The following is a 16100-nucleotide window of genomic DNA, read 5'->3' as shown; positions in this document are numbered from 1 at the left end:
GCTAATTGTTGGCTAACCGTCAGCTAACTGTCGGATAACCAGCAACTTTATGTAAATGTCTGTAAAAAAATTAATTAAACTTCCTCACCACAACCCAGGACCGCAAAGTGTTTTTTGTTGAAAAGAAAACTCAGACAAACACTCAAATCTCCGGGTGAATGAGACCGGACCAGAACCAGAACCACAGCAAGCTGCCCAACTACGGTCCAAAACCAGAACCATATCTTCATGGCTCCCAGCACTGCATGTCAGGGGCTTCATGGCAACCGCTAAACGCCTGGGTGGACCTAGCCCCGCCTACAACACGCCGCTCCTCCCCCACTCTGCTCCTCCAGACTAACCACTAGCAATTAGCAGACATCATCATAGGAGCTGCTGCTCAGAACAAGGCTGGTAAAAACGTTAAAGGGTTAACAGAGGAGCCATATTGGGACAACTTCCTGGAGGCGGAGCTTCAGAAAGAGCTGGAGTTCTTAAAGAGACAAAGACCCAAGGAATTAAATCAGGAAGTCAATTTTCTTTAATCATATTTAATATATGTAGCGTTTTAAAATATTTAGCTAAAACAGAGACTTATAAATGAATGAATGGTTCGGCGCTAAGCTAACAAGTTCTTCCATCTAATCCTTGATTTTAATCATTAAATGATCCCAGAATGATCATCAGAAAACAAAATAAAGTCCAAGTTTGTCAGAATTTAACATAGTTACTATATTGTGCTATAAAAAGGAAAACAGAATCCTCTCCCTTTAAGGTTTTATTCCTGGTGCGATTCAGCATCATTTGGTCACATGGTCACTAGATGGCGCTCTAACACCAAACCAGGAGGCGTGATGAGTCGCTGCACAAAATACTGACTTGTTTTTATGGAGGAGAGAATGAAAACAAAAGGTTACAGAAATAAAGACAGAAGACCTGCATGGCTGGATGGATGGATGGATGCATGGCTGGATGGATGGATGGATGGATGATGGATGGATGGATGGGTGGATGGATGGATGATGGATGATGGATGATGGATGATGGATGGATGGATGCCTGCTGGGTGGAGGTTAAAGGGTGAATGGGGGGAGGTTGCCTGCACAGCAAAAACAAAGTGATGACAGAGGAAGAAAGAAGAGAAAACGGCTGAATGGATTCAGCTGAGCTCTCAGCCAATCAGAGCGCCCGCCTCTGCTCCTTCAGCATCCTGGCTCTGTGATTGGCTGCTGGGAGCGGCGCTGCAGACACAGCAGGCTGAAGAAGAGGAGGACAGATGTTCTTCATCCTTCTCTCTGGGTTTATTTAACGCCATGGACCTGCAGCCCACCCGCCGCCACCGCTGCTCGCCCCGCGGCATCATGGGAGCTGGAGTCCCGCGGGGCCACAGCTGATCAGCTGAGGATTGTGGGTCAGCAGAGTTGGAGATGTGAGGCGGTGGGCGGACGGCGTGCAAACTCATCCGTCCTTTTCTTTCTGCAGCTTCCTGCCCACCGCGGAGCAACGATGGGCTGCAGGCTGAGCCGCAAGGTGAGAGGAGGGATGGATGGAGGGATGGAGGGATGGAGGGATGGAGGGATGGAGGGATGGATGGATGGATGATGGATGGAGGGATGGATGGATGGAGGGATGGATGATGGATGGAGGGATGATGGATGGAGGGATGATGGATGGATGGATGGAGGGATGATGGATGGATGGAGGGATGATGGAGGATGGAGGTATGGATGATGGAGGGATGGATGATGGATGGATGGATGGAGGCGATGAGGCAGCAGAAGCTGAACATTTCTTCACGTTGAGCCGTTAATTTCTTTTCTCATCAGTTTTTTTTTATTCTGTTTTTGTCTTAAAAGCTGAAAAAATCAGAAACTAAAATTTCAGATTCTGAACATTCTGACCTGAAATTGTATATATATTGTTTGCATTTCTAAAGCGGTTCTGTTCCGGCTCTGCAGGTTCTGTTGGACCTCAGAACCAAGCAGATTTTATTGTGGTTATTAATTAGAAAAGAGGAAAGTGAAACGTGACTTTCAAAATATCGAGCAAAGAAACAATCTGAAAGGTGTGGCATGTTTTTATATTCAGTTGTATTTATTCTATGAAATAAAGTCTTTCATCCTGATCAGATCCAGCATTCCCACCAGCTCGGTTCCAACCCGACTCCAGCCCGTTTGTTTAGAAAGTCTGGTCTGGTTGGTGAGGTGTGAACGCTATTTGACCTCTGACCTCTGGTCCTCCAAAGTGAACTAGTTTTATATCTAAACACCAAGCGGACCAGAGGCCACTGCAAAACAGAAAGTGGACTACAGCGCAGGGGATTCTGGGTAAATCCAACCAAAGCTAACATGCTAGCCTAGCGCTAGCAGCAGAAATGTCTCCTGGTCTTCAGCCAAAGACTAAAGAGAAATCCTCCAACACTAAAATCTGACGCCTCCATCTTGTTTCCATCTGGTGAAGAAGGAAGTTGCTCTCAGTGTCTTCAGAGGTTTTTGTGTGGTTTCCTTCAGTGGTTGTTGGTGCAGCGCCCCCACAGGCCAGGAGGGGAACAGGTTGGTTTGGGTCAGAACCACAGCAGCTGATGGAGTTCTGGTCCGGTTGACCTCTTGACGGTCAACCGGACCGTCAAGAGGCAACAGCCTGAATCTGAGTCAAAGTGCAGCTGGTCTGGTTCTGGTCTCAGAGGTTCTTCAGTTCCATCTGAACCATGGTGGTGGCAGCATTATGATGCAGGCCTAGTCAAAGTCCAGACCTGACTCTGGTCTTCGTTGGCAAACTGGTTGCCTGGCAACTGAAACAATCACAACTAGACTGGCTCTAAAAATGCAGATGCATTCCGCACTTTTCAGATGTTATAGTGAAATGTTTCTGTTGTTCTGATGTTGGGTTTTCCAGTGTTTAGTCATGATGCGTTCGCTGACCCTCTGGAGTTTTTAATGCTGACTCTTTGAACCTGAAGCTTCTGCCCGTCTTTCTGCGCTGCAACTGAACACATGAGAAGGACGACTGGCTGCTTCCAATGTCCCGCCGCACCAATCAGATTCCCTGAAACTGGAGGATGAAAGTGGAGTTTGGTAGAAAACGCAGGCTGAGTCGCCCTCCACCTCACAAACCTCACAGATCGCAGCTCAGCATCCATTTTGCTGAGACTGACGTGAGTTAACGGGAGAATCCAGAGACGTTTCTGTGTTTGTGTTTCCTGAGCAGCTCTGCTGGTTGAACGCCGCCGGCCCGCTGAAGTCCTGATGCGTTCGTGGTCCCGGTGTGGGCCGGCGCTCCGAGGGCGGGTTCTGATGTCTGCTTTATGCAACATGACTTTTAAATAGACGATTCTTTAGCCTCGAAGTAATTCCTGCGTGTCTTTATCTTTATCGTGTCTGCTCAGCTCCCTCCCTCTGCCTGCCTGCTCTTCCCTCTCAGCTGAACCCGGTTCAGAAATCCGCTCCTCGTTTTCTCTCTGCTGGATTCTCGCTCACGTCAGTCTGAACGGCCCAAACCGGATCTGTTCCACTTCCACATGTGGAACTAAATCCAGCTGTGACACTCAAATGAGACATTAGAAACTTTAAGTAGAAACTGAACTCAGGGCCGCCCCAATAATCAATAATCAATAAATCACGTGATACTTTAAAACAAACTCAATAATTTCCATTTTCATGATTTATGGTTTTTCTCTTTCTGTCAAAAACAAACCTTCTTTTTCTAAAGGATCATTTTGCTACAGAAACTTCATCAGTCATTTAATTTAGTTTCTATATTAAAAATGACTTTCAGTTTAAATCTTTATTAGAATTTAAAGTCCAGGAACATTTGTTATGGTGACTGGCCTAGTTAAAGCCCAAAGTCCTGTTCCTCTGACAGCAGCACTGAATGCAGCTTGGTTTCATCTTCAGCGAAATCAGAGACCGAGCGGCCACACTGACTGGTTCTGGTTCTGATGGTTCTGGTTCTGTTGAGTCTGCAGTGGTTAAACTGGTCTCATTCCTCCTCATCACTTCGGGTCGAGGAAGAAAAGCGTTTGTTGAGTCGGAGCTTCACAAACAGCGAGGCGGACGGATCAGAACATGTTACTGTCAGAGTGCAGCGGAGCGCGTCGCTCTGCAGCTCTTTGTCTGGCTCACACTGTGTGTGTGTGTGTGTGTGCGCGCGCGCGTGTGTGTGTGTGTGTGTGTGTGTGTGTGTGTGTGTGTGTGTGTGTGTGTGTGTGTGTGTGTGTGTGTGTGCGTGTGTGTGTGTGTGTGTGTGTGTGTGTGTGCGTGTGTGTGTGCGCGGGCCCGGGGCCCTGCGCTGTCTGAACACTGCGGTCCGGGTCCCGGGGTTACGGCGGACTGAGTCCTGACCTACATGGAGCCTCATCTTAACTCGCAGCACAAGCGGCCACCATGAAGGGTCCGGCGGCGCCGTCCGCTCCGCTGACGCTGCAGCTCAACGCCGAACCTCCTGAACGCGACCGAACCAGGAAACATTTCCATTAAAACACTAAAAAACCTGAGAAAATCTGTTAACATGTGGGTGAAAGGACCGGCTGCTGCAGGTGCGGGTTGTCATGGCAACAGGCATTAAACGTACTTAAAGAAAACATGTGAAGCTTTTTAAAATACCAGAAAATAAATGTAGTTTATTGATTCATTCCAGAATAATACAGAAATCTTTAGGTTACAGTTTCAATATCGATGGGGGATTTTTTCATATTTTAGGTTAATTCATCATAATTCATAGTGGCAATAAAGAATAATTGTCTTTATTCAAAACATAATAAAAACTTTAAAATCTACATTTTTACTATAAGAATAAAAAAATATAACATTATTTAAATCCATCCATCCATTTCCTGTTCACCCTAATGGGGTCAGGAGGGTTGCTGGTTCCTCTCCAGCTGCGTTCTGGGCGAGAGGCGGAGTCACGGGGTCACGGGGTCACGGGGTCACCCTGGACAGGTCGCCAGTCTGTCGCAGGGCAACACAGAGACACACAGAGACACACAAGACACACAACCATTCACACACACACTCACACCTAGGGAGGATTTAGAGAGACCAATTAACCTGACAGTCATGTTTTTGGACTGTGGGAGGAAGCCGGAGAACCCGGAGAGAACCCACCATGCACAGGGAGAACATGCAAACTCCATGCAGAAAGACCCCGGGCCGGGAATCGAACCCAGGACCTTCTTGCTGCAAGGCAACAGCTCTACCAACTGCACCACTGTGTGTGAATTTTAAATTTTTAGAAACTTAAAACTTTCTAAAAACAGGAACAATCAGAAGTGACGTTTTCATAATTCATGACTAAAATGTCTGCAGTGTTTAGTTGAGCTCAGGCAGCCCACATCATGACTCTTCCACCACCGTGCTCAACGTAACTTCCTGTCTCAAGTTTTATTTTAAATTCTGAGAATTTATCAGATTTATTTTACGATGGGAATCAGCTGCTGCTCAGCTCCCTCACTTTCCTCTTTCCTCGTGTTCAGCTTATGCAAAATGTTTTTATGTTCTCAGATAAAAAGGTGTGTGAATCATCTTTATGTAACACAATGACAGCCAGGCTGGCAGGAAGCTGGAAGAGCCGCGGCCGGCCTTGTCCTGAAGCCTGAACTCCCACTCAGCCAGGCTCTGCTGCTGCAGGCGCTGAAACCAACCTGCTGAAAATCTCACTTCTATAAATGTTTGATGGAGCCGCAGCTCAGGAGGAAACGCTGCAGAACCAGCTGGTCTCTTTGGTTCCCAGCGTTGATCTCAGCATCGGGTCCGACTCAGAACCCAATCCTGATTCGGACTTTTCTTCGTTTATTGGCCGGTGTGGAGCTGCTGGGTGGTTCGTTTCCAGGTTTCTGAAAAGGCTGAACAGATTTCATGCATTTTCAGGTGCAGGTCAAAAATGTGATTATAGTGAAAATTTCAATAATATTTGTCACTAATATCAGAAAATCACAGATTTATAACAGAGTGAAATATTTCAAGCCGTCATTTCTTGTAATTTTGATAAATATACATTGAATGAAAACATCAAAATACAGAAATTTCCAGCATGGAAAGTCAGAAATATCAAGCAGACTAGTTATAGTCTGAAATCTTTTATGGCTCTAATCTTTAATCAATCAATCAATCAATCAAACTTTATTTGTATAGCACATTTCAGCAACAAGGCATTTCAAAGTGCTTCACATCAAATCAAACACAGAAACACAATGAAACATAGAATCAACAATCAAAACACGACATTAAATCAGATTCCGTCAATAAATTTATAATTGATCACGTTTCTAATAAAAATCTAAACAAGTGGGTTTTTAGTCCAGATTTAAAGGAAGTCAGTGTTTCAGCTGTTTTACAGTTTTCTGGAAGTTTGTTCCAGATTTTTGGTGCATAGATACTGAATGCTGCTTCTCCTCGTTTGGTTCTGGTTCTGGGGATGCAGAGCAGAACCAGAACCAGAACCTGAGAGTTCTGGAAGGTTGATACAACAGCAACAGATCTTTAATCATTAATATGAATTTTCCTGTTTAAGATAAACAGTTCAGTTCATTCTGCCCTCCTGGTTCCTGCCCCTCAGGGTAAAACTCACGAACCGCCCCGCCACCGGCGCCAGGAGGAGCTGCACTTTGTGGACGAGTATGGCCAGCCAATCACAGTGCAGGTGGACAGCAAAAGGGGGCGTGGCCACAGGAGGCGGCGGTCCCACTGCGCCATCGAGTGCAGCGTCCCATCAGAGAGGCACTGGGAGGCCCTGCGGGCCATGGGCCTGGTGGAGGGGGACGAGGGCCAGGCGGACCTCTACGGCGCCGGGTGGGTACCGAACACACAACGTTCTGCAGAACCTGAAACATCTGGCAACAAGTGACCACAAAGGTCGGCTAAAGTTTCTCTGTTTGCCTCATTTCCCCAACCGTCCGTCCTCTAGAACCTTTAAAGAAGCAGATTCTGTGTTTTCCATCTTATAACACAACCAGGTAGCCACATTAGCTTCAGTTGTTATAAAAATGCTGTTTATATCAAACATGACTTAAAAGAAATTTTACTTCCTGATAGAACTCCTTTAGATTTGGCCTCTGTCTCTTTAAAAGCTGCTGCTCTTTCTGGAGCTCCGCCTCCAGGAAGTTGTCCCAACATGGCTCCTCTATTAACCCTTTAACGTTTTATCAGCGTTCTGAGCAGCAGGTCCCTTTATGAGCTCAGCAGTTCCACCAGATGAAGGAGCAGAGTGGGGAGGAGCTGCACCTTGGAGGCGGGGCTACGCCCAACCAGGCGTTTAGCACAGCTGAGTGGTTGCCATGAAATCCAAACAACATTTTTTGATTAATTACCATGAAAACATGATGGAAATCTAAAAAGGGTTGATTCTTCATGACTCTGTCTCTTTAATAAAGTTTCAGCTCAATGAAATAAGGAGCTTCAGCAGGAAAACATATAAAAGCTGCAGGATTCTCAGCCTTAAGCCACAAACACAACGCATAGCAAAACACGGTAAAGGTTCTGGTAAATGTGGCCGTTCATAAACATCCAGTAAGTTTGTTTCATCTGGGAAAAGGAGAGACGTTGAAAAGACATGTTCTGGTTCTGGTTCTGCTGAAGGAAGCAGAGAAAATTTAAGTGCACTTGATGGAGTTTGATTAATTTTTATGACGAATCCCAAACTTTAGGTAAAAAATTCAGATGGACCGACTGGAAAAGACTGCAGTCATAAATATTAATGAGCTGCAGGAAGTTCTGCTGAGGTCAGTGCAGAACGGGTTCTGATGATGCACCCTTCAACACCTGACGCCCCAACATACTCGGCTGTTCTTCGCTCTGCGGAGTCGGACATGTCTGCTCAACAATCACGTTTTATGTCCACGTACTCCAACAGGGTTCAGATCGAAGTGTTTCCCATGTGACACCGAGTCCGTAAGGTTAGAGTCAACGCTCCCAGCAGAGATGACGCTACGCTCTGTCCTGCTGTGACAGGTGCAGAGGCTGCCCTGATGGAGAGAAATAGCTAATTAAACCTGGTAATATCCATTAGGGTTATGGGAAAGAAAGGAATTTATTTATTTCATTGGTCCAACTGCCCACCAACGTAGGCAGTAACATTGGTAGTTGGTACCAGTGTACTCAGTTGGTGCGCTTGGCTATGGAACTCCAACTGTGCACAATACACCTGCACTGAGTGTCCTGACAGGAAGCCTCATCATTTTTCCATCCATGACTCCTAATGCTTGAAGTGGCTGACCTCTTCCTTTACACAGGAGCTACTACGGTCACCTGACTGTGACACCTGACCCATACCCGACCAACAGCCACATGATGATGTCACCTGATGTCTATCGACCCAATGGCTACCTCCCCACAGCATCAAGTGATCAACACCCCGGTATCAACTACCTGCCCAGCGTCTCCTACAGCTTGGACCACCTGGACAGACTGGACTACCAGGTGATTTTATGTTTTCTCGCTCTCAGATTTACCTGGGTACGATGATCCGTTCTGCCTTTCTGATCCGGTTTATCTTCCAGGGTCCAGAGATGTTGCCCTACCAGCCGAACTCAGAGAGCTGTCTGATTGGCTGCTATAGCTCAGAAGAAGGGAAGCCGAAGAGTTTCCCCAGACAGGTACATGAGGTACAAGTCTTCCATCAGTTCTGAAATATAATTACTTCCTCATTCTCAAACTGGGTCAGCATAGTTTCTGTGCTGGAGATCTGTAAAGGTCAGTGGAACTGACTCAAAATGTGTGTGTTTGTTGGGGTCAGCAATTAACTCATTGATTTAAAGTTGGATTATGACAATTTGCTGGTTTGAAAATTGCACAGTCTTCAACATTCACAGCCTCCTGTTTTATCTCATTGAATTTGACTCCACTCCGTCTGCCTCGAAAGTCTGGTTTGGTTATGGACGTATGAATACGTAGTTTGAACCAATAGTCATAGAGGAAGTCTTAAAAGTTTGGTACATGCGTTGATTGTCTCCATCACCAACTCACCTCTTTTATTGCCTTTTTAGTCTGACTACCGACCTCCTTGGAGGCCTGACCGTCCTCTCAGCTACCTGCCCCTCAGCGAGCTTGACAGCGGGTTGGGATGTGGACCCGACAGCCCGCACCACAGGGTGGCGCTCTCAGAAGCTGAGACAGATGCCATGTCATCACTGCCAGGCCACACCCCTTCCTCTCAAGGCTCCTCCTCATCCTCGGAGTCCCTGATCTCGTCCGAACCCAGCGACTCCGGCTTCCACAGCGTCAGCACCGGCGAGCACAGACGGCTACACAAGATTCCTAGCAGCCACACTCACCGGCCGGCTCACCACTTCCGCTCAGGCCACTCTCCTCGAGAGCAGAGAGGACGCTGGGATTTGGAGTCCATCCCTGAGACGACGCCAATGACCCACTCCGGACCAGCACAGGCGTCCCGCTGCTCAGTGGGAAACAGCACGACCACAATGGTTCACTTCCACAGAGCGGAGAGAAGTCCCACGTTACCTCGCCACCATTCCCCCCCATCGCCCTCCATCGGTAAGTGACGCTAACCAAACAGCTAGCTGCACTAATCCTAAAGTACAAATCATACGCATTAGTTTTGCTAACACTAGAGGATTATGGCAACATGCTATTAGCTAATGCTAAAGCACAACCATCTCTACACCCACAACTACATAATGTAGTTATAGCACTCTCCACAGGGCCAAATTTATTATTATTCATCTTCCTGGACTGTTTGCTCTTCAGGAAGTGATGCTTTGGAACAGAATTTTTCTGTATGATTTCAGTTTTATAGATGCTGAGCTTTGCTAACTCTGTTCCTGATTTTGTCTAATTCACTACAGTAGGACATCAGTATCTAAACTATTCACTGTAAAACTACAGCAATGCATTCTGGGTACAGAATAAATGTCATTTGCTGCACCATATCATGGGTGGAGAATGTGAGCAGTACCAATAAAAAGGCTTACAAAACAATTATATTTACATGTTAGCATGCAGTTATGTACTTAAATAAGAGCATGAATATAAAAATCTGACTTCTTCTGAACAGTCAAAAACCAAAACCTGTTGTTTATCGTGTGCAGGGAGTCGTACCGAGCCCTGCCAGCGGAGGGCACTGTGGTTGGAGCAGCAACAGCAGGGTGGAGGCAGAAAGATGGAGGCTCCAGGGCGGAGTCGAACAATAACAGATTTGAGTGAAGGACAGCAGCGCCGCAGGGCAAGTCATCCCAACACGACGAACCCAAACGCCCTTAGAAACACTCACCAGAACAGCCATCCGAGTCCGAGCAGTAGCACGATGGGACCGAGGAGCAGGGCCAGTTATCCCAGTAACTGTCATCCCACTGGCCAGGTCAGCCTAGACAGAGTCAGTCTGCTTAATCATCATAGCTCAAACCGGAGCAGAGAGGAGGACTCCCTCTCCAAGAGTCCTGGATCTGCCTCTAGTGGAGTCAGTGGAGTCTCAGACTGGCGAGCATTTCAGACTCTTGGAAGTCACATGGAAAAACCCAAAACTTCCTGTGGTCCCTTTTACAGCACACTGGGGGCCCCAGAGCGAAGCCCAAGATCTCCAACGTCTCCTCGCTCCAGGCTATCCAATCAGAAGTCAGTTCGAAATCAGCTGCTCAGAGCCCGAGCTTACCGATTGGCCAGGGAGCGCAGTGAGGTCACAACAGATGAAGAAATGCGAGGAGACGGGTCAAGAGGAGGCCAGGACGAATGGGAGGATGGTCGGTGGGCGGGGAGATACTGGAATCGAACGGAGAGGAGACGACACATGGCGTTGTCACGGCAACACCGAGAGAGGAGGGGAGTGGTGGAGGAACCTTTGGGTGGATGCCAGGGGGCAGCGGCGTCTCAGACGGTGCTGGAGCTGAGCCACCTGAAGCAGAACCGGCTGAGGAACAGCAAGCTGCTTGATGATTGGACGACAGTGGAGGAGCTGCTGACGCACGGGACGCGGGTGGAGAGTGACAGTCAGCTGTGTCCCAGTCCGTTGCTGTCAGTCACCACCGTCTGATCCTTACACAGACACTTCCTGTTAGCTCAGAGCAAAACCTCACTGAGGTCCAGATTCATGAAGGGTTCAGCTAATGCGCTCCAGAACATTGACCCAGGCTGATCCAGTCTAAGCCCTCCAGCTTGGTAGGTCTGAACTTATAAAAGTCTAATCTAAAAGTTAATTAGCCAAAAATCATTATTTACAACCAAATCTGTCAGAGAATGCCATTCCAAAGAACCACTTTCTAGTTGTCAACACAAAGCCTTGTTCAACTTAGAACAGCTTTCTGAGCAGCTATCTGCCAGGTGTTAAGCCCAAATGTTTACCGGTGTTCACCAATAGCTGGTGAGACTTTATGGATCTGGAGGTCTAGAGGAAGACAAACCTGAGCAATAACTTCCACATTTCAGGAAAAACTGCCTTCGGGCTGCAACTTTTTGAGTCTGGATCTCAGTGATGTCAGAACTGAAGGGCACACTGTTACAGCCGTGGATCAGAACCTAGAGGTCTGACCTTAAGTTCAAACCTGAAATACTCAAAGCTACAGCTGGAATCAGTGGAAAAGATGGGAAAAAATCTGTCAGCAGTTCTGCAGAACCTGAGTGAGTTTAAACAAACAGCACCATCTGAAAGCGGCCAGAGAAACCAGCTGGTTTGCATGAGTCAAATGCCTCTGGAGAGATTCACAACTCTGTTGAGAATCTTTGCACAGCAGACCGTCTGTGACTCTCATCAAATATCACAGGAGTGGTATTTCCTGGTGAAAAGTGACTCCATCTCATCTTTGGGTAAACTGGCTCAACTCGAGTTTGTGCCATAAATATCAGAGTTGACTCTCCAACATCTCCCACGTTACAGGACTGTTGGGAGTCTGACTGCACCTTGGAGGACTTCTGCACCTTTCTCATCAAATAGTCTCCACATCCTCTGAGAGGCTGATTCACCACAGAGTTTTAAATCATCAATGTTGCTGGTTTATTTCTGACTTTTGTGTTTTCAGGTTCTTCTCTCTCAAACAGAGCAGATGTGCAAAGATATGAGGCGTTACCAGATTTCCTATGTCTTCACAGTATTTTCCACAAGGCTATCCAGTGTTACAGGCTTGTCATTGGTCTGTTAATCCCCAGTAGAATTTATGTTGATCATCTAATGATGACTTTCATAATCTCTGACGTGAAAGCGTCAAACAGACGTCGGATCTATCAGAAGCTAAGATTTGCCGTTCATTAATTGCATTTGTCAACCTTTGAACAACTAGTCATCAAACACAGTCCAGAGTTAAAATATGTTTTATTTTCATTCCCTGTAGAAATTAATTAGAATTTTCTGTTGGCTCCATGAAATGACAGAAATTTGAAAGATAATCATCAGCAAACATGATAATGTCTACAGTTATTGACTTGAAAAGTTCAGTGCACAGATGGAGCGATGGAAGGGACGTGACGCTGCTTGTGTTGAAATCTCAGTGCATCATGTGAGTAGCAGCAGATCAGATGGATGACAGAGTTGGGAGGTTGGACACACTGATGGTCCCGTGCCAGTAGTTACCCCCCTGTGGACGGGACAGAACACATAGAGCATGTAGATGCACAAAGTCCTGGTGAAACACTGTCCCATGATGAGGTCATGGAATGGGTGGGACATGAGGACAGTGAGGTAGTGCCATGATGTTAGCCCTCCCCACTGAGACACTATGGCCAGTGGTCAACTAAAGTCAGTGAAGTACCTTAAGGCTCCCACATATTTCACCCAAAGTGCTGAAATCAATTCTCAATGATGTAGTAACTTGACAAAAATTGCATCAACTTGTTTGCTGGAGAGCAGCCATCTTTCTTGACACCAGGCCCGCTGCTGCAAAATGTCTCTGTGAAATGTGTTGTGGTTGGTCAGAAGTTTGTTTTTGTATTTTATGTAGAAATGCACTCAGATAGCAATGTTGACATTTCTCTTCAACTTATCCGCTTCCTCTATCTGGGGGATATGATTACTTTTGAGCAACGTTTATCAGACATGGTGAGGAATTACATACATTTGTACAACTCTTCACTAAATATCTACACAGACAGTCAAATGGCTAAAAAAGTCTGGTAGAAATTGTGGTGTTGTCGTCGATGAAGGAGGTTGTCTGTAAAAAGGTTTGGCACTTACTCCAGGACCACTGCGTTAAAGCAAAATGGAGGAAGCAGGGAGGGAGTGGTGAGTCTGGCAGGAAGAAAGTTATTCCCAAGTGCTACTGGGTTGTGACATATTCTGAAGGGAGAGAGGTCTCCCCAGGAAGTCAGTGACGTGATTGAAAGAGATACAAATGTCCCACAACCATGTGATCACTTGTCAACTGTTTGGCTTTGGGTAAAATATGGGACAGCTGTGGCAAACCGTGGCAGCAGGAGAAACACCGGTGTGTCTCTCCAAGAGTCAGGCTCAACTGTCCACTAAACTACCATGGTCTCCCATGTGGTGGGCATCTGTGGTAACGCAGACCTGAGATTCACCACGGAACATGAAAAACAGCTAAAGCTGTGGCTGCCATTAACAAGCCATGCATAGGGTGTTGAATCAGCAACCCAGCTGGTAGATGTCATTTAGATTCCTGGAAAGAGTCCAGCCCCTGTCTCCAGATGTCACAGGGTTCTGTGTTGCTTGATACAATGATCCTCCCTTGGCGTGTCGTGTCTCTGGAGAGTGGGACTTTCTTGATGTGTTCTAGATGAACACTAATTTTGGGCAACTGCGACTTTTATACATCCAACACTCTGGGCGGGTACCAGAGCCCATAAACGTCTCCTCTGGGTCTGCTGACCTTCTCTCAATGTTCCTGATGACTGTTGGATGCTGAGGTTACTGCCCAATAACACTGTCCTGCTGTTTGTGATGTCGACCCCACTGCCTCCTGGTGGTGGTTATAGATGCAGCAACTCCTTGAAAACCAAAGAGTAGAAACCTTAAGAAAAGCTCGACTAAATGCACTTGTTTAAAGGATGTTCAGCTCCTTGAAAGCAAATGCAAAGAAGTGAAAACTGCATGAATACTTCACACTTTGTTGGAGCTCTGTTTGTGTTCGTTCCACTTCCCAACGTTCATGAAATCACTCCGCTAGCAACTGAAGTGGTGACAGCACACAATCAGAAGTCTGTTCACATCACCACTTAGTTTTAAATGAGATGTCAGCAGCAGATTCAAGCAAACTGTGACACTTCTCATCCTTTAACTGACAAATTGAGCCTCTTATCCAGCCTGTCAGGGTATCAGTGATGACATTCAGGTAGTTTTAGATCTGAGAATGGATCAGTCAGGAGTGGAGGAGAACCGGAGCATCTCATTACTGTGAATGGAAAATACTGATGTTTGTTTCATCCTCTCTGAAGGGCTGCTGGAAGCCCACACGACTACAGAAGACGTTTGTAGAGAGATCTCTGTCAGGGTTCAATGTTATGATGTAACTGTTCAATGCAATTTGTTAAATATGAGCAAATGTCTATTTATTTTCATATTTTAAAGATTGAGTTTATGAAATCAGAGATTTATTGTCTAAAAGTTGTAAACAATAATAGATGTCAGGGTTTGTTTTTCTAATTTGTGTGTGTTGGTGTGTATGCTATTGCAAGAAGGAGAGTACAAAGTTTGATAATGTCTGTAGAGTTTAGCCAAAGATATTGTGCAAATCTGATGTCTGGACAATCTAGAAGAACTGTATGATGTAAGAGTATATTTTATAATCATATTAGTTTTATATATTTTCTGCTTTATTTTGCCTTCTGCTGGTCTGTACATAGATGTTAGCATAAACCACATTAGCACTGCTCCTAATTAGCAAACATGTCAATGAGCCACTGAAGTGTCACCATTCCTCTGGGATTTTCTCAGACCTTAACCCATGTGAAGTTTAACCATGTTGTGAAGCACAGATAGTTGCATCCATCCATGTCAGGGACCAGCAAACAGTAGAGAGGGAAAGGAAACTGGGCTCACAGTGGGGCCCAACTGGACCAGTGGGGACCTTTTCTGAGAAACCCAGAGAGGAACACACAAATAAGCTTCTAGGCACCCAAAACAACTGATCCTTTCACTAACCAGATCTATCATTCAGTCAGACAGACAAGACTGTTTCCAAGCTGCCTGTCGGGTCCAGAAATCACCGATAAGCAGGCGAGCTTTCAGAAATCAAGCTGGGATCAGTACAGAGCACTACACTTACGTTTGTCAGGCATCTCTAGTTTTAAAGGAGAAACACACTGGTGGTGTGTGTCACCTTATCAGTTTGGGTTCAGCTGAAGTTCCATCGTCTCTGAAGGAACGACCTTCGACCTTCGTCCACTGACCAGTTTGATCTCAGCACTTCACTGTAACCTGCTCTTTGTCCGTGAGCTGAAAAGAAACGATGTGTGACGCAGCATCCTATGGCGGTCAGGGTGAGAGTTTGCCTTAAATGTATCGGCCATCTTTGTTTTGATCTCACAGGTCATTCCTAAATCACATCTACCAGAGCCAGCTAACCCTTAAAGAAGTCAACTTTACATGTTGGCTACAAACTTCAAACCCCCACATGGAGCCTCTGCTGCCTTTGTTTTGGCAAATCTGCCTCGGTTCCATGCAGCTCTAGTGCCCCAAAAATATAATTAGACCCCTTTTAAGACTAAACAGTCAAATTATGACATGGACAACAAAAGAAAGGAAATGGCTGAAGACCCCCTCTTATTTACTCACATTTCTCACACTGTCCCAAAGTTGGATAAATCAGCCGAAATCTCATCCAAGCTTAGAATTCGTTTCAATTCCAAAATCCAATATGGCTGCCTGACATGTAAAACGCTTTGATGGCTGCAAAAATTAGCTATTTATTTATTTGGACTTCTATCAGTAGTAGTGATAACATTTTAAAATTTTAACCTGATGCACCTGCAGTCCCACCTCTGCTGGTAGACAGTGTGTGTAGGAAATCAATGGACAGATATGCATTACAATATTACATTGTTAACAGCACGATAGTTAGCATGATAGTTAGCATGGTCACCAAGCACAGTAATGAGAAAGTCTTGCAAGTTTTTAAATTTGCATCTAAAACAAGTTTAGCTTGGGCTTGGTGTAATTTGCAGAGCCTGAGGTCCAGCAACCCCAAAACTCCTGCTACACCAAAGAGATTCTGAAAAAGGGAAATGTTTTAA

General features: G+C 45.9%; 1 protein-coding gene across 1 annotated transcript; it reads left to right on the top strand.

The window, feature by feature from the left end:
- Positions 1 to 1184: 1184 nt before the first annotated feature.
- Positions 1185 to 15897, top strand: LOC122837598. The gene is made up of 7 exons (XM_044128088.1): positions 1185 to 1386; positions 1462 to 1509; positions 6532 to 6764; positions 8204 to 8390; positions 8471 to 8575; positions 8957 to 9464; positions 10019 to 15897. The coding sequence occupies exons 2-7, from the start codon at positions 1486 to 1488 to the stop codon at positions 10954 to 10956; spliced, it is 1995 nt and encodes a 664-aa protein (XP_043984023.1). The 5' UTR covers positions 1185 to 1386; positions 1462 to 1485; the 3' UTR covers positions 10957 to 15897.
- The last annotated feature ends 203 nt before the right edge of the window (positions 15898 to 16100 follow it).

Source organism: Gambusia affinis, linkage group LG01, assembly GCF_019740435.1.
Source record: "Gambusia affinis linkage group LG01, SWU_Gaff_1.0, whole genome shotgun sequence".
NCBI classification, from domain to species: domain Eukaryota; kingdom Metazoa; phylum Chordata; class Actinopteri; order Cyprinodontiformes; family Poeciliidae; genus Gambusia; species Gambusia affinis.
This window is presented reverse-complemented; position numbering and strand designations above follow the sequence as displayed.